General features: G+C 46.0%; 2 protein-coding genes across 2 annotated transcripts in view; both read left to right on the forward strand.

The window, feature by feature from the left end:
- Window positions 1-1,357: 1,357 nt before the first annotated feature.
- LOC111847979 (neuroplastin-like) overlaps window positions 1,358-26,638 on the forward strand; it is a 28,965-nt gene continuing 3,684 nt past the window's right edge. Inside the window, exons 1-5 of the mRNA XM_023819630.2 lie at window positions 1,358-1,835; window positions 16,512-16,689; window positions 17,610-17,704; window positions 20,873-21,006; window positions 21,637-21,910. Of these exons, the coding sequence (XP_023675398.1) occupies window positions 1,763-1,835; window positions 16,512-16,689; window positions 17,610-17,704; window positions 20,873-21,006; window positions 21,637-21,910 (754 nt within the window). The 5' untranslated portion in view covers window positions 1,358-1,762. The remainder of the gene's footprint in view (window positions 1,836-16,511; window positions 16,690-17,609; window positions 17,705-20,872; window positions 21,007-21,636; window positions 21,911-26,638) is intronic.
- On the forward strand, window positions 10,210-11,292 carry nptnb (neuroplastin b; the record flags this gene model as incomplete). The annotated part of the gene is made up of 1 exon (XM_072718340.1): window positions 10,210-11,292. A coding segment is annotated over one exon (504 nt), but the record flags the coding sequence as incomplete, so codon positions are not given.

A 26,638-nucleotide genomic window follows, 5' to 3' on the forward strand; every position in this document is an offset into this window, starting at 1 on the left:
TTATGAACCAAACCAAAGATGTACTTGATGGGCCATCAAGTTGACTTCAACTCCCAGTGACACACAGATGTCTTTCTTCCAGAATGCCATGTTCCCGCAGGGGCCTCCAGCTCCCTCAAGGCATGCGCATTGCTGTGTTGACTCTTTCCATCCATCTTGCTGTCGGTTATTTCTCCACCTTTCACTTTAATTTTTCCCGAGCGTTTGTGTTTTAAGTGGAAAAACTCACGCTTGATTTAATCTGGAAAGTAATTGTGTCCTGATGGTCCAGGCATTTCTTTTAAAAGTCCATTAACATACTTCTGGTCCTGCTTCTTCATTGTCTAACTTTTACTAGTGTGTAGTTACAGTGACCTCCCATACCAATATGGACCTACTCAGTCTCTCAATATTTTTTATGTAAACACTGTAGACATTCTTTATAAGTACAATGAGATGCTATAATTCCAACAAAGGCTTTGATCCAACGAAACCATATGTATCTCCTACATATAAATATGTACATGCTCTCTAATGATTACGGCAGCCCCCCCCCCCCCCCCACCCCCACCAGTGCTTCCATAGATTAACAGGCATGTCATTATACTGCGTCCCAGGTCTGTCCCACCACTCCTGTCTTCCCTGTTACTGCAAGCTCAGCTTAAAACATTGCTCCAGAGGACTACGTCTTATTTTCTTGGGTTTTGCTCGACACATGATATAGTCCAAGGTAACCATACTATTGATTGTATGTCACAGAGATGCAACCATTAATCCTTCTGCAAGCATCGTGTCCTTTGGTAAAAAAAGCACCAGCTGCTTGAAAATGGAATACAAAAAAATAAATATACATGAACATAGTAACTTATTCATATAGCCTGATTTATCTTGTTTTTACGGGTCACTATTATAACAATGTACAACCTGTACTGCTGCATACCGCAAAAGCCCCAGGTCCCAACAGCCCATTTAGCACATGAATCATTAGAACGTGCTTTTTCTGTCCTATTTCCTTGAAACAGTTCTTGGTAAACCAGGACGGCGAACTCTTGGTTTACTCATAATGGATTCATCATTCATTTTTATTCATAATATTACATGGGTGGCGCCTTCTTAGCGAGATCTATTTCTTAATGTTTTGCAGACGTCGAAAAAAAAAAAAACGTGCAGATGTGATTAAAATGGCATGCATTAACAGGTCCCGTGTGTATATATAAAAATAATACAGAAAAAAACAGTTACGCCGGACCTGCAACCTAACTTGCTTTCTGTGTGAGATGCATTATGAAAAAGGGGACATTTACATGACAGTGTAACGTCCTGTAGAAAGTAACCCGACCCTGAAGTGGAGCCTCCCAGACTGATCGCACAAAGCGCAGCGCAGCGCCTCACCACCCACCCAGCCAAGGCGCACGTCTGTCTCTACGGCACTATTCCCTGCGAGCCGCCTCCCTGCCACGGAGGGTCCTCTCCTCCGCAGTACAGCGACAGATACGCCTCGGCTAGTCCTTCCCTTTACGACGGGATTGAGTCCTAAGTGCTGCGCCGGCGCTCAGCCCCCCGCCGCACACACCCGAGCCGCAGAAACGCCGCCTATGCCCAGGTGCCGTCATTCTCCTCCCACCGCTCAGCGACGCGATACTAGGTGACCCGCTTCGAGCGCGGCAGAAGGCTGCAGTGTCCCTTCCGCTGCTCCTCCTCCTTCTCCTTTCCCTTCCTCAGCCCCGTTATATACATCTGAATCCCCGCCGGCCCCTGATCTCCCGACCGAAGCCTGGGAACCATGCCCTGTCCGGCGATGCTTCTGGTCGTCTTCTCCACCGTCTCGGTGCTGCATTCCGCCCGGGCGCAGAACGGTAAGACTCTCCACCGCACCGCAGTCGAACCCTGGGGCTCGGTGGATCGACACCGGGGACTATCCTGCCCTGAGTGCCGCATCCGAGGGGGGACGGATTGCGGCTGTATAAGATGAACGGATAAAACGTTTCATTAATACCGTTACGGCCGGGAATCGGCTGCAATGCAAATGCCGTCGCTCGGTGTGTAATTGGGATTATGTTAACCGGCTGCATACATCGGATGTCTTTTTTTACCCTTTATTTCAATAGATACCTTTATTTTTTCTTTTTTGCACTCATGAAATACATGCATTTTCATTATTGGGGAAGGGAAGAGAAATAAAAAAAAAACCTAGCGATGATAAATGCTTGTGGGATAAAGGTAAACTTATTAATGTCTTATTCGCTGGCTAATGCCGCAGGCGCCGCTTCGTTATAAATTAGCCCGCGTTCGGTTTTTAACTGCGCGTTGGCGTTTTTATATTAATATTTAATCCTAAATACATAGTTGTGAGAAACATTAGCCCGCAGTTTGGAGCCTGTCGGTGATGCGGCTGCGTGGGTGTCGCGCGAGGCTGCGGGTCGAGGTGTGCTTTTGAGGGACAGAGTGTGTGTGTGTGTGCGCGTGCGTGTGTGTGTGCGCGCGCGCGCATGTGTGTGTGTTCGCCGGCTGTCAAACTCGAGCGGAACCCCGAGGGCGCCCTGGATGCGGGGCATTTGGTGGCCCGGTTGTCCTCAGTTCACGGCAGAGGCGGGACCGTGTTGCAGCCTCCACAGGAAATTGTGTAACTCGTGTGGCTGATTGCAACTAATACATTAATGATAACGCATAATAATTCGAGTAATTATATCTGGGTAAACAGTTTCAAACATCTTTTTTATTAAATGGCTTTTAAGATTTCTGTCCAATATGTTATATGTATCGTTTCATACGGTTGGTATTATCTTGTGTTCAGAAATGATGAGGTTGCTGTCTCGGCTTTTCTGTCAGGGTATTTTTTTAAGTTGATCAGAATTGGTTAGTTTGAGCAGGTTCTCTGGACTAAATTGTCATCGAAAGGCAGTGATGCAGAGGTGAATAATGAGAGCATAATTTGCATTGCTGTAATGTAAACTCGAGGGTCATTTTTACATACTGTTTAGCGTGCAGCCTTTCACAAGGTCGTGTAAATGCACAAGGAATCGCAGTAAGTTTCGGCAGCCCCGACAAAGGCTGTTTGCTGCCGGTAATTCTGGAGTCTATGCTGAGCCGCTAATGAAATCACGTTACTATGCGTGTTCTTGCTGACTGGGCTTTTAAACTGGTTCCTGGAAAATATTTCCAAATACTGTACGAGTACCATCATTCAGTCTGCCGTTCAGCAAGAAAAGGGCAGATCCCTGTCTAGGAGAGAAGAAGCTCGATGCGTGTTGACAGTAGGGATGGTGTGCTGCGGTGGGCCCAGCGACACGCTTACACGAGCCACGCGCCTTACAGTACATGCGAAGCTGCTCCACGGCAGGGAACCGCACGCACATGGTGGAAAACTGGAAATGTCACAGAGACAGATAGCGCTGCGGAAAACATGTTACAGAAACACACTCCGCCAGTACGTATCCGAGGGAACACTGTTAGGACATTTATGGCACTATTAGTAGCCAGAGAGTTGGAACAAACAAGTAAACAAGATATTTGTAAAAGGATTTTATGAGGATAAAGCATCAAAAATCGCTTTTGTTCTAAAATGCACATCCTTAACAGGGTATGGTTAACACCATGCTGTAAGTTACAGCTGTTTAACACTAAAGTGAACCAGTAAACTTGAAGTGTCTCTGGCATGATAATGTACATATATCTTCTGTCTGTTGATCTGTATAGCTGTCTGTCTGTATGTATGTGATACATATGGAAGTGGGGGGGGGGGGGGGGGGTGTTCTGTAAGATGATTCTCTGGTAGCTTCTCATTCCAACCCAGATTGTAGTGGGGGGGTGTTGTGTGGGATATTACATTGATTTCTGAACAAGGGTAAAACCATGACTAAGCGTACATTAATGAAAATCTAATGAAAGGCATTAAAAAGCAAGGCCCGTGTTTCTGCCAGCTCCGTGCAGCTGCCAAGTGTATCCTTGATGTTCAGCGAGAGGACGTGTATTTTAATCTGATTTCTGTTCCCTCACTACAGTCCAGAAACAAGAAAGTGGTCATTTAAATCAGCCGTTCAGCAAGGCCCAGGGCTGTGGAGTTCCATTTGCCTGCAGCCAGCATGAATGCTTGCGTGACTTATGCTAGTAATTTCACAAGCGGCTCGGTAACGTGGAGAGGAATTTGGAGGGCTTTGCTAAGAGACTTTATTATTATATTACAGGAGAAAAAAAAACAAGCTGGATTGGAGGAAGGTCTGGGGGGGGGGGGTTAAGCTTGTTATACCACCTAAATCTATTTCATTCTTCCTCCAATCCCGTCTTTCATAAAAAAATGTTAACCATGGTACATTATAGATTGGTTGGTTAATTGTAAGACAGTTTTGTAGTAACACTCATGTCGTACTGTTCTTAACTCTAGGTTTTGGATTTCGTCTGGGTGGGGGTTCCTTTCTCTGTCACTTGAATACATTTTGATCTGATCTTTGTTCTGCCTTATTACCTTGTAGTGGAATCTGAGCCCAGCTAGATATGCAGTATTGTACTGAGCTTAACGAAAGCCTTTAATTATTTCTTTTCCATTCCAAATCACATGGTTAAGTCATTAGTGACCATAAGGAAGGAATAATGCACTTTTGAAATGTGGTATCAGGTTTTGGAGCCCTGCCTGGTAATCAATATCCCGTTGTATGGAAATACATTACTGTCCATGGCACTGAAGAGTCGTGCCCCGAATTGTGACAATAACGTGACCACAGAGAAACCCGGGAGAGCCATGATTTCAAATTGAAATCTGCAGTCTGTAATTACTTTGTGCGGTGGCATGAGTTGATGTTGCATATCTCGTTATTAAAAACACGTGGTGTTTGTTTCCTCTTTTGAAAATTTAACGCCACACAATACATTGCATTACGGCACGTCTAACTCTTATATGATGTTAATCTCTTCATTTCACTTGATGCATTGCTGCTGTTATGTGTTCTAACCTAGTGCATGCCCTGTTTTTACACTTAATCAGAGTAGCGGCCATGTTCTAAGACTCAACAATATACTGAATAAGATGTTTTTGGACATTTAAAAGGCGTTTTTTTTTGGTGCAGTGCAATTCAGAATTTCAAAATAAAAACCTTGCATGGTTACTTCCGCGTTATTTCGATAGTGAATAAACAGGAAGTGTGTAGCTTAGCTTCAACCACATCGTCCAATTAAAGCCTTCTTGGCATACAATACCTACCATGTACGGAATCCTTTCCACTGTTCTCAAGTTCCAGGACTGTGCACCAGCCCCTACCTGTGTCTGGACGCTGTTCCTGTGCCGCAGCTCTGAGTGCTGATGATGTGAATTGGATGGGGGGGGGGGTCATTTGTCTTAATTGATTTCTTGTGCGGCTCATTATTTGAATGACCTCTGGAATTAAAGGTTGCCTCACGATGCAGGCCTCTTCCTTGGCATTTCCCTTGGCTTGTGGTAAAATAACGATGTGGCTTGTCTCCATCTTGTCTGGGGCCGAATTGCTTTACAGGCGTTTCCTACAGGACGGTGGCTGCATGTATCTTTGCTTTATATAAGGATGCAGAGACCGTGTGGGGTTTGGGACAGCATCAACCCCGACCCCCTCCCTCCAATTTTGTCTGTGCTGGTAGAGATGGGCAGCATCCAGTCTATGCAACAGACAACTTCTGCAATGCACTTTCTCATTCTGTTGGCCAGTTCTATATTTAGAGCTGAGATGCAGTGCAGGAACTAGGGCTTTTGCCGTCCTTATCCTGTATGGGGGTATTAGAATCGCTGTTCTGTGGAGTTCTTTGCGGGTGGGCAGGGAAGGTATGGGACTTTGCTCATCAAGGAGCAGGGCTTTCGGACTGCATCCCTCTCCAGGGTAAGTGACATTTTAACCTCAGTTAAAAAGTCACACAGTCAACAGATTCCTCTCTTTTGGCTCAAAAAAATAATTGCTCTGAAGCAGCATGACAGGGATTTGTGGGAGGTTCTGGCAGCTTTCAGATGGGGGCCGAGGGCCGAGGATCGTCAGCTTTTGTCAGAAGCTTGATCGCAGGATCTCTGGCCTCTGATCGTTGAATGACCTGAGGTCATAGTTGACCCAGAGTCTCAGAGTCATGTAACGCTCCATTCTCCAAGCTACAAAGGCCTCTGAAAAGTTATAATCTGCCCATTGATGGAAAAATCTCATTTAAATTAAAAAAATGATCACAAGTTTTCTATTTGCTTGTCTAAGGGTCTTTTAGCCACCGCGCCAGGTACTGTATGTTTGGTACTTCATGAAAGTACCAAAAGTACGGTACTTCAAGGTGTTGGTTTTCCACTGGTGTAACAACTGGTAACGGCGCCAAATGACATCACAGCGCGAGGCTGGATATTTTGTACTGAATTCGAAAAATGACTGTAGTATATTATACAACTTGGCGATGTGCAATATTAATACCAACATGTTATGCACGTACAATTCTTACATCGCTAGTCAGCTATATTAAAATAAGGTTTTTTTCTTACTTTCAATTCTGTACAGACATTACAGTGTGGGGGTTAAAGTTTTGTGAAAAATAATTTTACTGTTACTCTGTTACTCTGAAAAAAAAAACTTAGCAAGCTGTGCGATTATAATTATTATTCCATTTATAGATTCTTGTAGTTTAAAGTTTACTTCCGCTGCTCTTGCACGATTACTACATACAGAGACAATCATAATCATTTTCATCCCTGCCGTTTAATTCACTCGAAGACTCAAATGTATGAACTCCTTTTTTCTTTCATAAATACTCCAATATTTATGACAAGAAAATTACTTCACTATATTTACGACAAAATCACTTGTATGGACACAGACATTTGGATGCATTCTTAGGCTGAGAAAGACTCGCACCCATTAGGAAAATCGGGACGTTTTCGGATTCCCAGCGTGCCGTGCGATACGATTTACGTCCCTGTGAGAGGCCGCCTGCCAGTGAAAGGCAGTGAAAAGGCCAGGTCAGAGAGATCCGTGGCACAGCAGGCAGATGCTAGGCCAGTTGAGCAGACTGAGGACTTCTTGGAAAGAGGAGGAGTGATTAACACACTGTATGTGGGACTGGGGTTGCCACGGTCCACATCTCATGGAATAAGGCCTTGTCTCCCTTGGGCCTGGCGGGCGGATGCTGCAGCATCCTGAAACGCCTCGATACGCTCCCCGCAGGTTTGGTCGCGATAGGCTTCCTCAGGTGCCCTGGATGTTGATTTCCACAACACCGGAGCCGCGCACCAGACGGACATCATTAAACGGGTGATTCCTGTTAAGACCTTTATGGTCACGCCGTGACGGCCGGGGCTGCAATGAGATTGCATCACGGGGCAGTGGAATAAGTCCATTATGGAAGCTGGAGGATCCATAGCAAACATCCTGGCGTGATATTTTCCGAACGCCTGGTGCCGCGGAACTGTACTTGATCACAATCCCATTGTGTTTGGAGTGGACAGTTGGGGAGGCGTTTCTGCACGTGGACCTTACAGAGAGACCGTGCTGTGTTTTGGTTATGTTCGTACCATTGGGGGGGGGGAGGTAGCTAAGAGGCAGTTCCCCAGGCTGCCGGGAGGTGTGACGCTCACAGCCCTGGGAAAGGGAACATCTTGTGGTGGCAACAACCTCTCTGAAGGCAGGCGAGATGCTTCCCATCTCAAAACCAGTTACTGCTGGATGTTTTTTTTTTTTTTTTATCTTGGTGGTGGCCATGAAGTAAGTCTATAAATAAGATAATCGGAGAGTATTTTAATTAATTTCCCCTGGCAAAAGCCTGTTAATTGAGTGGTTTCCTGGGTCATTGATTCAATTTCTAAGCGCATTTATTAAGAGATTTTTCTATATTTTTTTAAACCCAGTCTAAGCGCTATAGACAGCGTAACGTTACGGCCCAGTCTGGCGGCAGCCGTCAGCAATGGCGGGAGCGTGATGGGGGGAGCGTGATGGGGGAGAGTGATGGGGGGAGAGTGCGCCACCTGGAGGTCGGTGGGTCTCGTCCTTTAAAATGGCTGACTGGCGCCGTGCCGCCTGTCAGCGGCCATCCCTTCTGCTTCGAGGCTGTTCAGTATGCATGGGACAGCTCCCACGGGGGTGGGGGGCTGTGGGGGGGGGGCTGTGCGGCAGCCGAAACAGTAACAGGCCCCGCAAAGCGGCGGTAATGTGCTAGCCTAGTTTACTCATCTCACGGCAGGGCCGCAGTCGAGACCCGTTACACCGGATCGGCTCTGCCGTACCCGTCCTGGATGTTACTCTCGATTCTTCTGGAAGTGTGGTTGAGGTCTCCTTCAGCCCAGGGGCCTTGCAGTGTCCTCCCAGGACTCGGATCTCACCATAAGCCCTGTGATCCTGTCCTCTGATCCAGTGGGGATAATCTGTTTGACTCGGGGAGTATGACCGTAATCTCATTTACTTGGGCGCTTACTATGCACGTGACGTAAAAATGTGGCCCGTGTGCTGTAAAATTCACTTTTACCCAGCACTTTGTTTGGGGAAAAAAAAAGAACAGGCCTATTCATTAATTAATTTACTCATTTGTTTATTTGTCAGAGAATTAATCTGAAGGTGCAAAATGACTGCCTTTAATTTGTCTGTCAGGCACTTGGCTGATTTAACAAGTTCTTAATGCACAAGTTCTATTATTGGCCCCTAGCAACGGGTCTCTCACAGCTGCTGGTACGTTGCCAGGAAACCATCTCTTGCACAATCTCTGGCGGTGCTCCAGCAGGCCGCGTTGTACCCCGTCTCTGCGGACCAGCGGACAGGGCCCAGTTCAGATTGTGTCCGCAGCTCGTCCTCGCTCCGTGCGTAGTTTGATGCCTGGTGGGTGTGAGTTTTTTTTTTCATTCTCCTTCTCTGGCGCCTTGAGATTTGGGTCTGCCTCATAGGCAGATGCTTGGTGGCCTTATGGGCCCGGAAGGGAACCGTCTCACGCCGGTTTCATGCAGAACAGGAGTTAGCATATCGTCTGACCTCCTATCTGGAGGTGGAGAGGGAGTGGCCATGACACGAGTATTCTCAGGAATACTTCTGTTGCACGGTTGTTGGTGAAACTCAAAGATGGCATTAAATATTGACGATACTTTTAGTGTTCGCCTGTATGTAGCTGAGTTGCTGAGTTGTTGTCAGTGAGTCATAGTCAGGGATCCTATGAGAGTGTAATCTACCTGTGCAGGGAATGGTGCTGCTTGTGTTGCTTTTAATCGAGCACCTACCCAGACCACTAAGCGATAGCTAAACAGTCACCTGAATGTCGATTGTGCTTTAACTTTCCGTTAATCGTGTGTAAGATTGCCCCGAAATGGGTCAAAACCCAGCCTGTTAGCTTTGGGAAAGGCTTTAATTAAAACGGACTTTCATCATTACAAATTTATGCACCTGGATATTTATACCCGTCCCGCTGATCCCAGCAGCAGGGAGACTTTTCATCAGGTCCTTGTGCTCTTCAGTCATGCTGCTGGTTATAGGTGTCGCACCACAAGGAGCCTTTACTGGTGTGGCTGCCATTGCTTCATAATTTTCTTTGGGAATGAGCTGTTAGGGGTTTAGAAAAAAACATTTCCAACACACAATGGCCTTTTGAAAGGGAGTTAATAGTGAGTTTTTTTCACTTTTATTTAGACCAGAGTACCTGGCAACGGGAAGAATATACTCATGAATTAGGCAAAGGATAGAGAAGCACTGCTTAATTGACGAAGGTGGTCTTTGATATGCACCTTTGACGCAGTATGGTACTGAATTTAAGCTGGGGGTTTGGGAGGCTTACAGTTGGGAGGGGGGGCGGTCCCTTGTAGTTTGTTGTTGTTTTTTCTGTCACTTCTGATGAGCGCCGAGAGCAAGGCCCGCTCAGGTCTGCGTTTGGCGTGCGACCCAGACCAGGCCCTGTCAGGAGGAAGCTTCAGTGTCACCGGGAGACACTGACCTGTTATTCATTCATGCATCGGCTTCTATCGCTCTGTCTCATGTGTTTCTGTGTGATTTGATACTTGCCTCTTCTTTATTTGCTTTTAATCACTGGCCTTCTTGTTTTTTGACTGACCCCTTTTGTCACCCATACTACTCCATCCTGACCCCATCTCCCTCCTTACCTTCTCTTTCAATTCTCTATACCTTCTGTGCCTCCTCATCCCTTTTTCCCTAACTGCCCTCTAACCTCAACTTCCTGTCCTTCGTCACTCTGTTCCTCTTTGCTGGCTCCTGCTCCCTATTGCTCTATTTACTCTCTCTCCCTGTTTCATCCCCATCTTCCACTCCACACTAACTCTTCCATGATCACTCCTCATGTCGTTGGGGGGGTCTTTCCTCCTGGTCCCTCCAAACCTGCTCTCTGATTTCACCCCGTACCTCCTCCTCGGCCCGTGGTCCTCGTTCCTCCTCCCCGGTCGCCCCGAAACGCCCCGCACCTCCAGCCGGGTTCGTGAAGTCGCCCCTGTCTGAGACCAAGCTGACGGGGGACACCTTCGAGCTGTACTGCGACGTGGTCGGCAGCCCCACCCCGGAGATCCAGTGGTGGTACGCCGAGACCAACCGCGCCGACGCCTTCAAGCAGCTGTGGGACGGGGCGCGCAAGCGGCGCGTCTCCATCGACGCGGCGTACGGCGCCAACGGCGTGAGCGTGCTGGGCGTCACGCGTCTCACGCTGGAGGACTCGGGGACCTACGAGTGCCGGGCCAGCAACGACCCGCGGCGCAACGACATGCGCCAGAACCCCGCCCTCACCTGGATCCGGGCGCAGGCCACCGTCACCGTGCTGCAGAGTGAGTGACTGTAGATAGTGACCAGCTAGCAGCTCCGCCCATCCGACTCCCACCCCTGTCCCAGTGCTCCCAGTGCTCCACCACCCCTGTGACCAGCCTCCCAGGAAGATTATGGAAGACAAAACAAGCAACATTTATTTATTACTTTTTTAATGGTATAGAACTACTATGCAGAATTCTTGCCTCCCCCCCGGGGGTCTTGCTGAAGGTGACCCCAGTCCCAAATGCCCCCCCAGTCCTAAATGCTGCCCCCGTCTCTACCCCCCTCCGTACATGCCTACCTGTCCCATCTTCGCTAGGCCCCTGTGTGGCCTTCTGATTTATGTTCTGTTTCTAAACTTGGTTTTCTTCCTTCTTTCCACATCTGCATGAGCCTCCCAAGGCTGTATCTGAATTGTTTTTGCTGTTGTGTCACGTGGGTTATTATTCACTTCAAAGGCTGACATCCCTTCGCCTCTTGGCATCGCGCTGAGCCCCGCGGCGCTTTGATGGTCTCCGCTGCTCCTCCGTGCCTTTTTGTGCCTGGGAGGGGCTGGAATGGATCGGGATTATGTAAACTGTCCGTTTTAGGTATTCTTCAGTGGGCATTGTAGGCACCAGCTCGTTTATGAGCTGCACATCTATCCTCCAGCTGCAGTCCAGAAAGTCCATGAATAAAAAAAGTGAAACAACAGCATAAGTGAAGGTTCTGATAAAGAAACTTTTAATTTGTCTATATCGCGTCATTATTGAAAGTTACTGTTCGCAAATTATTTAGATGTAAATTCTGATGACTTGTGTACATGACAGGCTATACACACTGTGATTGTGAGTAATAATAATAATTATATTTTGTTGTTTAGAGACCATAAAGTCTCCTGTTGGCTGTGTGGTATTCACTCTGCAGCTGCTTGTGTAGGTTTCTGCGCTGCATCAAGATTCATAATGCAATTAGCGGCTTATGCAACAGGACTCAACAAGCTTTTAAAATGTCCTTTTTATGTATAATTAATTTGTTCTTCTGGCATGCGTTGACATTACTGCAGGAAAATGAGAAACAGATGCCTGCCTGCAGTTCCCAAACCCCCCCTCCCCCCCCCCCACTTGTCACGGTGATGCTTCTCTGTGAATCAGTGGATGCGTCCATAGGGCTGCATTGACAGCAGTGAGCTTAAAGGTATTAACGTGTCTGTGACAACATGCCCCCGTGTGTCTGCACAGCATGTCGCACCCATCAGTCAACGCTGTGTCAGGAGGAAACAGGAAGTAAAACATATGGGCAGTGGCAGGTATTTTACTGACAGCTTTGTGGCTAACTGGGCTAATGCCAAGTACCCACACGAATAAGAGGAGCATTAGCACCTAGCTAGCGCTACGCTCGGGAGAACAGCTAGCAGGTGGCTTTTACATAATGAGGCCCTCCTTCAGAAGAATTTTCTTGCTTTACTGATTTTTACATTCCTCTTCTAAACAGGTGTGCTACAGAGAACCCTTTACCTCGTTACCATCGTGCCTTTTTTCCCCTAAAATATCAACAGTGTGAAGCCTGTGTGCATGTATGTAAGCATATTGGGGGGAGGAGGGTTCATGATGGGCGATCGTAGCGAGACAGACGGCTTTTGGCAGCAGCCAATCAGAGCAAGCGATTGTCCATGGGGGCCCTCTCAGGCTATTGGCCGCAAGGCACTGCAGGAGAAGGTGCCGTGAATTCTAATAGTAGTCACGGGCCAGCAGGCCTGCTATCAAGAACGGCACCAGCGTGGGGCTTTAATACCGGAGCCAGGGCTGAGATTGGAGGACTGTGCTTCCCCCCCCCCCCCCGAACCAGGCTGGGATTCTGTCCCCTGACAGCCCCGCCCTGTGGTAAAGGAGGAGCCCTCTTCCCTCGTCATACATGGCGCGCTCTCACAGCCCGGAGCTGACTGCTGCACTCTCTGTCGACCTTGTCTCTCTCTGCCTCACTTCTGGGTTCGTCCTTGTTGCCACCTGGGCTGTTCGTCTTTAGGGCAGCACTGTCGTTCTTTTGTTGGTAGCAATAACAATAAAAACAAAAACGTGCTATTGTTAGAAAGAAGGGGAAACACGCCTGTGAGTTCATTATGAGCGGCGAGTTGTTTGAAATGGAAGTCACAGATCACAGATCACGCTCACAGAAAGCTAATAAAATCAAACTTGCACCTTTTAACAGGTTACTGAAGGTCTTTAAGTGGATGAGAGAATGTGACACGTAAGAAATGTGAGAAAAATAAGAGATGCTGCTAGATTGTTCTAGATTGTTTATTTCAGCACATAATGCAGACTCTACCCCCTTTATGGTGCTTCAGCTTATGATATATTGACTTCATGATGGCGCGATAGTAACACACATGGAGTATTCGGCTTTTGTTCTCTTCCCGGTCTACTGGTATGTCGTACAATACTTTCTACTAATGCAGGGCGATGGCAGTATTTGTGCTTTAAGTCTCTGTAGCGATTATGAGCGTGAACATCTCATAAAGTGTTTATATCGTACAATGTTTTTTCTGTGTTTAAATACACATAGTAAATACAGTTGTATTTATTTATTTACTTTTCAAATACTGATATTAGTTACAGTAATTATTTATTTACTTATTCAGTGGCAGTAGATACGTGCTTATTTATCTGTCATGCATTTTAGCTTACGATATTTTCCACTTACGATGAGTTCATCAGAAACGTAACCTCGTTGTAAGCTAAGGAGCACCTGTATTTGATATAAGCGTCCTGTTGTGACGGTACTGTCTTGTGTAGAACAGTTTCATTTACAAGAAAGTAGGAAGTTCTAGGAACACATAAAATCATAGTTGAGGTGGACGTTAGGCGTGTGATAACTTTCCTCCATAAGGTGAGCGATCTATACTGGCAGCAGCTGCTGCCCACTGTCTCTCATTTTCACAGCTGTCATGTCGGGGGATCATCCTACAGGTTTACTGCCCCCCGCCCACGCCGCCCCCAAATAACCCACGGAACCCAGTTTCCTGTGTAATCCCAGTGGCAAAATGTTGCCGAGGGCGGCGGAGCAGGCCGGGGCCGCGGTAACCGGCTTGCCGGGGATGCGGGTTTCACAGGAAGCCCTCGGCACACGGCACACCCCCGGACAGATGGAACCGGAGGTGGTGGGCCTGGAATCGAGCGGCAGCAGAGTGCCTGTTAAGGAAGCTGAGGCGATTAGTGCACACTCACAGTGAAGCGGGGCCCCGAGGGCGCTGAAGGCCCACACAGACCTGAGCACGTGGCGATTAGTGCACACTCACAGTGAAGCGGGGCCCCGAGGGCGCTGAAGGCCGACACAGACCTGAGCACGAGGCGATTAGTGCACACTCACAGTGAAGCGGGGCCCAGAGGGCGCTGAAGGCCGACACAGACCTGAGCACGAGGCGATTAGTGCACACTCACAGTGAAGCGGGGCCCCGAGGTCGCTGAAGGCCCACACAGACCTGAGCACGTGGCGATTAGTGCACACTCACAGTGAAGTGGGGCCCCGAGGGCGCTGAAGGCCGGCACAGACCTTAGCACGAGGCGATTAGTGCACACTCACAGTGAAGCGGGGCCCCGAGGGCGCTGAAGGCCGGCACAGACCTTAGCACGAGGCGATTAGTGCACACTCACAGTGAAGCGGGGCCCCGAGGGCGCTGAAGGCCCACGCAGACCTGAGCACGAGGCGATTAGTGCACACTCACAGTGAAGCGGGGCCCCGAGGGCGCTGAAGGCCGACGCAGACCTGAGCACGAGGCGATTAGTGCACACTCACAGTGAAGCGGGGCCCCGAGGGCGCTGAAGGCCCACGCAGACCTGAGCACGAGGCGATTAGTGCACACTCACAGTGAAGCGGGGCCCAGAGGGCGCTGAAGGCCCACACAGACCTGAGCACGAGGCGATTAGTGCACACTCACAGTGAAGCGGGGCCCAGAGGGCGCTGAAGGCCGACACAGACCTGAGCACGAGGCGATTAGTGCACACTCACAGTGAAGCGGGGCCCCGTGGGCGCTGAAGGCCGACACAGACCTGAGCACGAGTACTGACCCTGTCTTAATCTTCCTTTAGCTTCACTGCACTGATTACCTTTCCATAGTTTTAAGTTACATGAGTGAGCGCATCTTCTTTATGACTAATGAATTTTTTCTTTCCCTGGTTTTACATAACATGTTTTTTTTTGCTTTAACAGTTTCATTCTTTCATCGAGTGTCTCCTAGGTAGGTGTATATGAGCATATGATGACCGAACTGTGTGATATCGGTGTAGAAAGAGTCTGTTTAAAATTCAGAGGATGAGAGAACTCGAGAGGTATGAAAATCATCAGCTTATTCTGTGAAATCTGAAACAGCAGAGTTGTATGTAGGTCATGATAAAAAACGCCTCCCGGTTCACTCAGGTTCACCCGGTTGTTCTGGGTTTTGGGTTCGGTGACCTTCCTGAAAGGTGGCATCCATAGCAGTTTATATCAGATGATGGCCTTGATAATAATTCTGAATATTTTTGCTGATGTCATACTACAGGCAGCACGGTAGCTCAGTGATTCAGAATCTCCGCGGCCGTGGACCTCCTGGGCTGCCATTTCCAGTCCAACCCCTGGCTCTCTCTGTGTGAAGCCAGCTTGTTTTCTCTGTTTTTGCAGTTCTCCTCCCGCAGTCCAAAAGCAGGTTTAATTTAGGTTAAATGGTGTCTCTAAATTGCCAATAACGTGTGAGTGTGTTTGTATGTGCCCTACAATGGTCTGGCATCCTGGGGGGCCCTTAGTTACGGAGGATGTCATAATGCATAGCTCTTTCTGGCTTAATAATTTGAACTCCTTCCACAAACCCAGCCTTTCAAGAAACCATTGTACTAGATTAATGATCTGTATAAGCAGCAAGCAAAGTCATGGCTCCTGTAAGTGTTTTTGGGTGTCTTGGTGTTTGCAAAATTCATAAACTGAGCAATGAGCAGTAACTCAGGAGTTATAATGTATGGATGTGACGTACAGGAAAGTGCATCATGTAATATTATACCATCTATGAGCTTTTTGGCATGCAGCACTGTGCAAAAGTAAACAGTTAAGCAGTCAAAGGAAATATTTAGTTATTTATCTGGGTAGTAAATGTATATTTGCTCAGAACAAAAAACACACTTTAACATGAGACCATGTGCAAATTAAGAGTAACACATTAAACACTAGTAAAAATTTCTTCTGCTCTCCAAAAAGATACTGATATCTAGTTGGATGGTTAGATGAACACCGCTTCAGGTCCCAAACCTCTCCTCAGGGGCACCTCAGCCATTCCATGTATTTATTAAATTTCACCGCCAGCTCACTTGCCTAATTAATTAAATTAGTTTATTAGCCATGTGAGGTGTGCTACTGGTTAAGTCAAAAAGTACTTGGGTGCATCGCATGGTTGTTGCAAACTCTATGGTGACTGTAGGAGAGATTTTGAAATGGTTAAGCTAACATTTCGTGACAGATATATTATAGATTTACACGAATATAAAGATCATTTAAACAATTTTCTTTGACTGCCTAATACACACTGTATATTCAATGTATCAAAATTTTCTGCATTTCTAAGGTTTTATTATTGCAAACCAAATTTCAAGCCAGTCAATCTATTGTGTCCAAACTATTGAATGTAGTAGATGTTATGTTTTGCACAGTTTGTCTGTTATAGGCATCCATACATGCCTTTCCCATGAGGCTGGAACGCCCTGTTCCCAGCATCCTACACGATTTTGGAGGAACTGTGTTTCTCCTGTGTAGCCGGGCTCCATGACCCCCCCCCCCACCTCCAGCACCTCTATTTGTCAACCGTTCACCATGCGTGTGTTTCAGAGCCCCGGATCAACGCCTCGGATCACATGGTACTCTCTTTGGAGTCCCACAGCAATCCTCCCATCATACTGCAGTGCAACTTGACCAGCGCCTCCAGCAACCACAAAGAGAGCTACTGGATGAAGAACGGCGAGGAGATCGCAGGGACCCGCTTCAAGCTCAAGCTGACTGAGTACAAGTAGGGCGCGTGACCTGCTCCCCTCTGCAGCCACATATTCTAGAACAGTGATCGAAAGGTCAATTGCCAAGACATTTCTAGTTGATCTTAGCATAACATATCAAAGTCCCCCGCCCGCCCCCTACCCCTAGGTCTAAATATACTGAGTCCCCGATCGGCAAAACATACCAAAAGCATATTATCTTTGCAAACGTTGCTATCACTGTAAAATAGTTTGGAGACTGCTGCTCTATAAACATCCAGCGGAGATTCAGCGGCCTTTATATTTGTCCTTTGGAGTCAAAATGCCTTCAATGTTGGTCAAGTAACACTAATCTGTGGGTGGCATGTGTGTCGCAGATGCGTGTGTTGTCCCCCGCAATGTGATGAAAATCTGTCACTTTGTAATTTGTGAGGACCTTTCTTTCATCCCCACAAGGGGAAATACATTTTATAAATATCTGTAAATGCAATCAAAAAAAAACTAAAAATGCCAGAAGTCTTGTATTTTGTTTGGTTACTTATGATTAAGGTTAGGGCTGGGTAGGGCTTAAGGTTGTCATTGTTGGGATTAGGGTTTTACCCATAGAAATTAATGGACGGTCCCCACAATGACAGAAGTTCAAGTCTGTGTGTGTCTGTGTCCATGTTCTACACTTGAATATGCTTACTGCTATGCTGGCTCCGGGAGATTCCAGCTGTGGCCGCCTTGGTCTCCAGTGAACCCCATCCGCAGCATTGTCGTCGTCACGTTGTTCCATTCCGTCACGTATGGGCTGGTGCTCCGGTGCTGCGTGAGCCCGGGACGCGGAACCCTGATCGGCAGTCTGCATCTCAGGCCCCGAGCTTGAAGGTTCCGCTTGTGCGGAGGGTGTACGCTGAGTCATGGTGGCGCCCTGAGCTGAGAGTGACTACATTCTACCCGGCTTGTCTTTCCACAGACTGAACAAACCAAGACCTGATGATGCTGGGGAGTACATGTGCGTCTACACCTTCGAAATGGCACCTGACGCCAACGCCACCATCGAGGTGAAAGGTAGGAGTGTCATCCTGCTGTTATCCTGCTGGCTGTTTCAAACCGATCAGCCCACCAATAGCATTCATTTGAATATGTAAGGCGGGTCTTTTCCTCATTCACCTGTTTGATTGGTTTAAAGTCCAGGAATCATTGGTAGAAACTGTGTTCTGCACCTCTATATGTATACTGACGGGTTTACTTATTATTCAGGTTTCAAGTTTTATTGTCACATGTTCTGAGGAATGCAGTGAAAGACAATGCAGTGAAATAATGCAGTGAAAGACAAGACAGTGCAAGACAAAAGATGGAAGTGGAACAATAAATATGCAATAAATAGGTGGTGCATCGGGGAAGGATGTGCAAATAGCCACAGAGGTAGCGTAGTACTGATACAATGTGTAAGTGGAATTTTAAAAACAGTGTGCAGTGGGGACAGATGCGGGTCACTGGTTATTTAGTGATGTCACAGCTGCAGCGGGGATGGTTCATAATGTAGTTCATCATAACCATATATTCATAATGGTTATGCCCTGAAAATGTATTTAGTAGCCTGATTATGTGGGTCACTGCAACTGGGTGGAGTTTGTTCTCCTGCATTTGGGGCTGGATGGGACTCGTAATGAATGACGACAGAGCTCCCAAGTGGCAGGACGGACAGTGCAGTGCTCCCCACTGCAGGACTACGTCCTACACCCCCGTCGGCGGGGACGAGATCGGCGCGGGTCGGACTGTCGCATCCCACAGCTGCCGGCATGTGAAAATGTGGGACGTGGGCAGGCGGCAGTGAGCGTGAGAGCAGCTGAAGGGCACGGGGATCCAGTGATCGACGTCATGTGCTGCCAGAGCCGCTCAGCACACTGCCATATCTTACACTGCTGAATATGAATGAGTGGCCCGTATTGCCTGCCTGAGTTCACCACACAGTAACAGGACAGGCTGGGCCCCTGAGGATCACTGGGTTTGTGTTACGCCGCAGCAGCACAGGGTAGCCTAGCAAGCTGCAGTAACCAAATTTAAACGGGTTAGCTGCAGCAGCACAGGGAGCTTCATTAGCTGTAATAGCACAGGGTAGCTGGATTAGCTGCAATAGCACTGGGAGCTACATTAGCTGTAATAGCACAGGGTAGCTGGGTTAGCTGCAATAGCACTGGGAGCTATGTTAGCTGTAATAGCACAGGGTAGCTGTGTTAGCTGTAATAGCACAGGGAGCTAGATTTTCTGTAATAGCACAGCATTAGCTGCAGTCTGCAGTGCCCTTGACTTTTCCATCGGCTAGGAACACGGCTCAGAGGCAACAGATGGAGGCTTGTGTGCGATGGTTGGGGATTAAGCCTCTGGATCCGGTCCCAGTCTCTCCTAATAGCGAGACTCTATTGTATATGATGTTAATCTGTTGTGAATGGGCATGTTTTGCAGCTAGGCCTGGCATTTTTTTGGGTGGACTGCTTCACCTATTATGAACCAATCATGTTCAAATACAGTGTTTTTCCTCTCAAGTCTTCTCTCTAGATTTCAAGTGCTGTAACATCACATTACAGTGACAAAATCCGGGTAAGGATAAATGGAAACCCGCAGTGAACTTTCCCATTTAGCCGATTTCCAGGATGAGATAAGAGTGATTCAATGCTAAATTATGTCACGTCGATGGAAAGTATCATAACACAGCTGAGGAGGGTGGAGGGGGATTCTCTGAAATGTCCCTCTAAAATTTTTCAGACTGTAATGAATTACTAATGAATAGGAAAAAAACCTAAATTAATGATTAATGGCTGGACAGAAATGGCATAACGGCAATTATGTAACGTGATCTTATATGCTTCACCTGGACGATCAATGGAATATAGTGACTGTCGTTGCTTCATAGTCTGGTCCTTTACCATGACAACCCTGCCTTGCTTCACAGGGAAGATGCTCAGGCACGCAAGAATGGGTAGCTCTGTCCTGTTTTGGGCACTGCCTGGCCACTCTCCGCTAAGCATCTATGAGGACAGTGAGATTAAATGCTACCCGCTACTCGGCCGTCACGTGTCGGCTGACGTTATTCAGGGCAGAGGGCACAGAGAGTTATAGCCTGTAGTCACTGCCTTTAGCAGGACAGCCGTCTTTGAGTTCACTGGTTGCGACTAAATCAAAGCACGTGTGCTTCACATTTATTAGAACTAGGACACCTAATGAGATAACCCAATTTGTCTGTGAACTGAATTTATGCTCCATAATGAATCCCTGACCGAAGCCGCCTTGTTGCTCGAGGAGATACCTTTCATATTATTATTATTATTCAACGACAGGCCACTGTCTTGCAATAGGATACACACAGCTTACCTATTTATGCTCATACTTAACACTGTAACGAGAGCTTAGCAAATAAGGGGAGGTCGTTTCAGAAGAAATGGAAAATGCTTGGGTAGTGGAATCACTCAACATGTGGCATTGAGTCATGGAACAGCTGCTTTGTTTCATTTCCCATTAATATTAAAAAATTATAATCATTTAAAAGAATCCACAGGGAATAATCAATGACAAATGGGCAGAAAAGCAATTATCAGTGTCAGTAGAAAAGAGTTGGGCAGGAGTGGAGAAGCTGCTTGATTGTGCTTATAGAAAAGAAATGTTGTCATACATAAACAGTAAAAATGGAGCCACAGACTGACAAGGAAGTGGCTCCATTACAAGATATTTGAGCGCATTTTTGTCCCACGACACAGTTTACCTTGTTTTTCAGCCTCACTGTAGTGTTTGTGTAGAAATATTTTCCGTGTTTTGTCCTCTGCAGTCAGTCAAGGACTTTGCACTGCGACACACTTGCTCTCCTTCTTCCCACAAGGTCAGCTGATGATGGAAATAGCAACTATGAAGCAATACTCATTCTATGACTGTTCTCCTTCTGACAAGATGTTTAATTCTGACGTGCACACTACTAATATCTGCTTCCATCTACACAATGCCGGTGTGGCACACGTCCTTCGCATAATGTCGTGCTGTGGTCTTCCTTCACTTAGTTGTGGAAATTATACATTTCGGTGCATGTCCCTTTCGGCCATGATGATGATTATAAAAAGCGGGATGTGAAAGTGAAATTTCCTTCTCATGTTATCTGTTGCACTACTTGAACCCCTTCCTGCTAGTTGGATCCACATCTCTTGGAGCCATTGCCCGTTGACTCTGGCTCATGTTTTTTCCTCCTAGCCTCTCCTGAGATAACCGGTCACAAGAGGAGCGACAATAAGAATGAGGGACAGAGCGCACTGCTGTACTGCAAGTCTGTGGGTTACCCCCATCCTGTGTGGACTTGGCGCAAGCTTGAGGGGGGAATCTTAATGGTGCGTGACCGTTGCAGCTCCCAGTGAGGCTTGAGGCTTTTGGGTTTTAGTTGGGCCAGTTCAGTTCAACTTTATTGTCACTATAATCAAAGGTCCAGAAAGTACAAATCCAGACAAAGGTTTTGTTTCAACCAACCAGTAGAGCACCCTGTGACTGTGACTCTTTATGCTCAACTGGTTGGTTGAAACAAAACCTTGGTCTGGATTTGTACTTTCCATCTCTGATTATAGTATACAGATGTACACACAGAAGAAAAAGTGTCTTGTGATTCTTAGAACTGGTGTAACCAGTTTAAAATAGAATAAGAGAATAGAACACTACAATAGCAGAATAGCAAACAATAAGATAATAGATTAAGTACAAAGAGTATATACTGTATGTATATAAAACTTCATATAAATAAGACCATACTGTATATCTTCAAGTACGAAATGTGCTATATCTTAATATAATGGGTAGGTATGATAAGAGAATACACCTGGAATTCTGTAATTAACCGTAATAGATGATGAATAAAACAGCAATTATGTATTTAATGAGGATGTCGTAGATGGAATGATGGTCCCTCTACAGGAGTCTAATGTTTTCCTTTGAGTCATCATTCACTTTTCTTCCTCCTTTCCCCGCAGGATATTGAGAACTCCAGTGGTCGCTTTTTCATCAACAACAAGGACAACTATTCAGAGCTGCAGATCACGCACCTAGACATCGGCACAGACCCGGGCGAGTACCGGTGTAACGCCACCAACATCATCGGCACGGCCTCCATGGTCTGCATCCTGCGGGTGCGCAGTCACCTGGCTCCCCTCTGGCCCTTCCTGGGCGTTCTGGCCGAGATCATTATCCTGGTGATCATCATCGTCATTTACGAGAAGCGCAAGCGGCCGGACGAGGTGCCCGACGGTAAGCGGTCTCGTCAGCTTCAGATTTCCCGCCTCACGTCTCGAATCGAGCGTCTCTTCCTGAGGGTCGTGTGGCGCCCTAGCGGTGTGGCTGTGTATCACGAAGGTGGCTTTCGACGATTAACCTCAGATGTAATCCAGGCTTTGAGATACATCGCTCGCTTTCTGTAAGGTGACCGTAAGCGCGGACGCCGTTTCTCTGAGGATCGCCATCCCTCGATTGTGCGTTGTCACGGAGCCTAACCCTACTGAGGAGAATCTCACAGTCTCCATCTCACCTGTTAATATTAATAAGCAATGTGATTCCTTGCTGACGGCAGGAGAGGCCTGCTGTGAATTATTCATTGCTGTGTAAAGGCAGAGCGTCGGGCCTGCGGGGAGTTCTGTACGTCTCTGGTGTTGAGGAACACCACACACGGGTACCATCTGCCCGTCATGGTCACATGCTCCAGAGGCCTCCCCTGATTCCCAGAGGAGAAGGCTGGGCTAGCTAAATACAACCTGTTTTTCAAAACGTGTTTTGTGCAGGGAAGCAGAGATAGTTGGAAACCCTTTCAGCTTTTGAGTAAGACTTCAGGCACATCATGCTGAAACATGATTAAGCACTGACAGAATAAGGACTGAAAGTACAGGGTTACATTACTCAATGCTCCCAACACTTTACCTACTGACCAATGCAGGTTTTCAAGACATTCCTTAAACAACCTACTGCATGACATGCTGGACAGTGTAAAGGCCCCTTACTTTGTGCAGGGGTGTGGAAATCTAATTTTTTTTCTACTCGTCCACGGACAAGTAAACTTAAAAAACCCACTTGTCCGCCAGTTGAATTCACTTGCCCATGAACAAATAACAAAAGTGAAAAATAGTTTATTTTTTCGGATCTCTTTTATTGATACCAAAACTGCCTTCCATTTTAAAACTGAAAAAAAGTTCTTTCAGCGAGTAGTATTTTTCCACCTTGCTCTAGAACATTATATAAAAGATGTTTTTTTTTTAGTCATACTCACGGTCCCTTCCAGCTTTTGTTTCTCTTTTCTTGCCCTCATTGTCAGGTTTTCCAGGGCCTGTTGTGCCAGTTTTAATCAAGAAACGATCCATTTCTCATCCGCGATGCTACTTGCTTCAGTTTCAGCAACACGCATGCTTACCGCAGTGCATTATGGGTTACGCACGGTAATTCCTAAACACGTATTCGAATTTCCGCAAGATGGTACATTTCCAAAGAAGTAAATATTACCGATGTTGTCGGGAAAAAAATAATCGCGTCTAAGTTAGGATTTTTTATAGATATTTCATAACATTTGGAAACCGTTAGAATGTTTACTTCTTCATTTTTTAAATAAAGTGACAGCGCGAAACCAACTTGTTTTATATGAAAATTTCTCTAATCAAAAACGATCTATAGACAGCTCATCAAAACTGATGTTGTCACGCAATAAATTTCTTAACTCAATATATCACAACCTATGCGAAATCGCAAATTTCAGGAACGATTAGGCTACGTAACAAGCTCTGTTTATGTGGTGAAAACATTTGCATTGTAAGTAAAATGACCGCATTTTTATGTAGAAACAATGAATTTTATCAATAATATATAAAAGTTATCGATTATAATGAAAAATCATCAGATTACATCGATATGTCGGCATGAAAAGACCGCATCTCCAAGTGCGTAAATAGTAGGGTAAAATACTTATGTAAGATCGTAAGAACATGCCTTATGTAAGATCGTAAGAACAGTCGACTGTTTCCGCACGAAGTACGTACCCAAATGTTTGAAATTTGAAAGCAGTGATAAAAATGTGCCCTGCACAGCACATACAATTCTTTTTTCTCCAGAAAATTGCACTTGTCCTCGGACAACTGAAACCAAAAAAACACGCTTGTCAGACGATCAATTTACCCGTGTCGGACGAGTCGGGCGTTGGATTTCCGCACCCCTGCTTTGTGGCAATGAGAATGTAATGCTATTTTTTACCTAGATGTCACAGGTGGAATGAATTCACGATGGTGATCTGACTATTGGAAAAAACAAAGATTAGCTGTATTATTTGAGGTTTAGCTTGGTAAAGAAAGAAAGAAAGAAAGAAGAAAGAAAGAAAGAGAATGAATGAATGTTTATCTTTGTGTCCTTGATTCAATTTCTATGTGGCATCAGTGTTTGTTGACTCTGCTTGGGTAAAAAAAATGAATAATCACTGTTTGTCCTTTAATTGTCATAATGCTGCAAAACTAATCATGACTTATTTACCACTTTTCTGCTATCCTTCAGGTAAGTAAATAAGAAGAGCCTTCTACAGGGCAGTATTTTTAAAAAGTGTCATTTTAAAATTGCCGTCTTAAACTGCATTATTAATGCCCAGACATAACTTATACCTAGGAAGCACTGAACACAAACAGCTTGTAACTGCTTGCTGTTTATATGTTTGGAAAGCTGCTATCAGTGCACTGTGCATGAAGTGGCATGCACTCACAGGTCCCAGTTTTCAGTCCCTACTGTGACCTATTTTAAAGTAACATCACAGTAGTGTCATTAAGTTCATAAGCAGACTCTTCTGTGCAGAGAGACTTTGGCAGCTCACAGTTCACACCCTGCATATTTTTATCAAAGCAGTTAAGCTGAATTTAGGGTAGAAAATGTATAGTGCAGAATCAAAAGCTTATGCAGTAACCCTTGATCACATGTCCAAGTTTTTAATCCACTAAGAGCTCAGTGAATAAACGTTAAACATACATACTTATATACAGGTAATGTGTGACTCGCAATCCCTCAGTGTCCCTGAAAGCCATGCCGTGCCCTTTGTCCATTCGGAGGCTGGTTAGCGTTTTCATACTGCTCTACCTGAACTTGTTACGGAAACACTGTAGCTGTGGAGGTTCAAAATGGAGTTGAAGAGGCCGCAGAGCTGGAATGATGCCTTAAGGAGCTCTGTGAGGTTTTAATAACACGCTGCAGCTTCACATTCTTCTTCCGTTCTGCACGTTGTCACCCTGCCATCGTCTGCGCTTGTAGTTAACAGGCATCCCTGCAAGGCGCCTGATTTTACTGGACATACTCCACACCCTGATCTGAAGGCCTGGCGTTTCTCGTTCAGTCACAAGAAATATGACCAAACAGAGGAGGGCGGGTGTGTGTTTTTTTTTTTTTTGACATGATGGGTTACTATGATTTCTCCTTTCCCCCCCCCCACCTTTTCCAATCTGCATCGTAACCTAAAATGGGTGGTAAGTGCGAGATCCCGTGCATGCCTCTGCAGTTTGTCTTCCAATCAGCTGCTTCTTCTCTATAGTCCATCCAGACCATGATGTTTATTTGGATATAAAAATGAAAAATAGTGTTTCTTATGCTGTTGATTGTGTGTTAAACCTCATACTTTTCCATGCACCCATGGCTGGTACTGGACATAAGCCTCCCATCTCAAAGTCTGAATATCCCTCCCATTTGCTTCATTTAAATTACAGTATTTTATTTATTTATTTGTTTGTGATGTGTTTTTTTTTTCCCCCTGAGATGGTTCTGGGAGGTCAGAATTCAGTTTTTACCAGGAAGCTGGTTGTTGAGCACTGAAAATTATTGTTCTGTTTAACACAAGCTTTATTATTTTGCTGGCTTAGAAATCAGATGACGGTTAAGTCACACAAGACCAAAAACCTAAGGCAGTCTGATATGAAGGCACATTTTTAGACCATGGCAAATTTCAGACCATGGCAAGGTGTCATGGTGATTGGCAAATCTACTTGGATAAGGTATGAGAGCAATTAGGAGAGCCTGAAGCATGCTCTGTTCACTGCACGGTCGAGGAGTGGACATTAACTATAGCAGGTAATGTCTACCAAAGCATGGACTGTCATCTACAATAGGATGGAACATCTACCAAGGGAAGATATGTCAACTATCATAGGAGGGAACAGAATGTATTATAGGAAGGAATGTCTACCGTAACAGGGAGTGTTATCTACCATGCTAGGCAGCATCAGCTATCGTTGGTGGGGTGCTCTACCATGAAATCTAAAACAAGAGTTTTCGACCTGTGCTCTTGAAAGTCATAGGTTCTGCTTAGTCATGCTTAATTTCTTTATTTCAGTTTTTAATTAGTGTTTTAGTTGTCAGTCAGGTGGAAACTGAAACATCTCTAAAAGCTGCAGAAATCAGGCCCCCAAGGACCATGGTCAGGTACCCTGTTCTCAGATGATGTTTTTGTTGCATTCGGCTTTTTGCATGTGTCTACAAACAGCCTCGAGCTCAGCTGGCCCTGCCTGCAGTGATGCACTGTGGTTCACACAGGGTGCATGTGTTTGGGGAGAGGAGTAGATTAGGACCAAGAGGAAATTATGTCCCGTGGGGTCTTGTCAACAGAGCTGGAGATATAAACACATATCTGAAGACTGTGTCTAGACTGTTTTAATCCTTGTTCTAATTTCTTATATATGTACAGTTATGGGTCTTTTCTTTCTTATGTGGTTCTTGAACCACAAGAATGAGGATGGTGACCAGCCAGGGATCCGCTCTGAATCGTTGCTTTTTACACCACAGCTGCTTCTTTGTGTTGTGTTTTCAGTTTCCATAACAGAAACTCGTTTAACACAGCCTCGTTTGCTGCTACTAAATTATTTTTACAATGCAGTTTTTTTTTTTGTTATATCGAGTGATTCATCTTCAAGATTTTGTGGGTGTGTTCATTTTGTTTCCTGGATCCGTCATGCGTGCATATGTGTTTGCTCTGGT

The sequence above is a fragment of the Paramormyrops kingsleyae genome, chromosome 11 (genome assembly GCF_048594095.1).
Source record: "Paramormyrops kingsleyae isolate MSU_618 chromosome 11, PKINGS_0.4, whole genome shotgun sequence".
NCBI classification, from domain to species: Eukaryota; Metazoa; Chordata; class Actinopteri; order Osteoglossiformes; family Mormyridae; genus Paramormyrops; species Paramormyrops kingsleyae.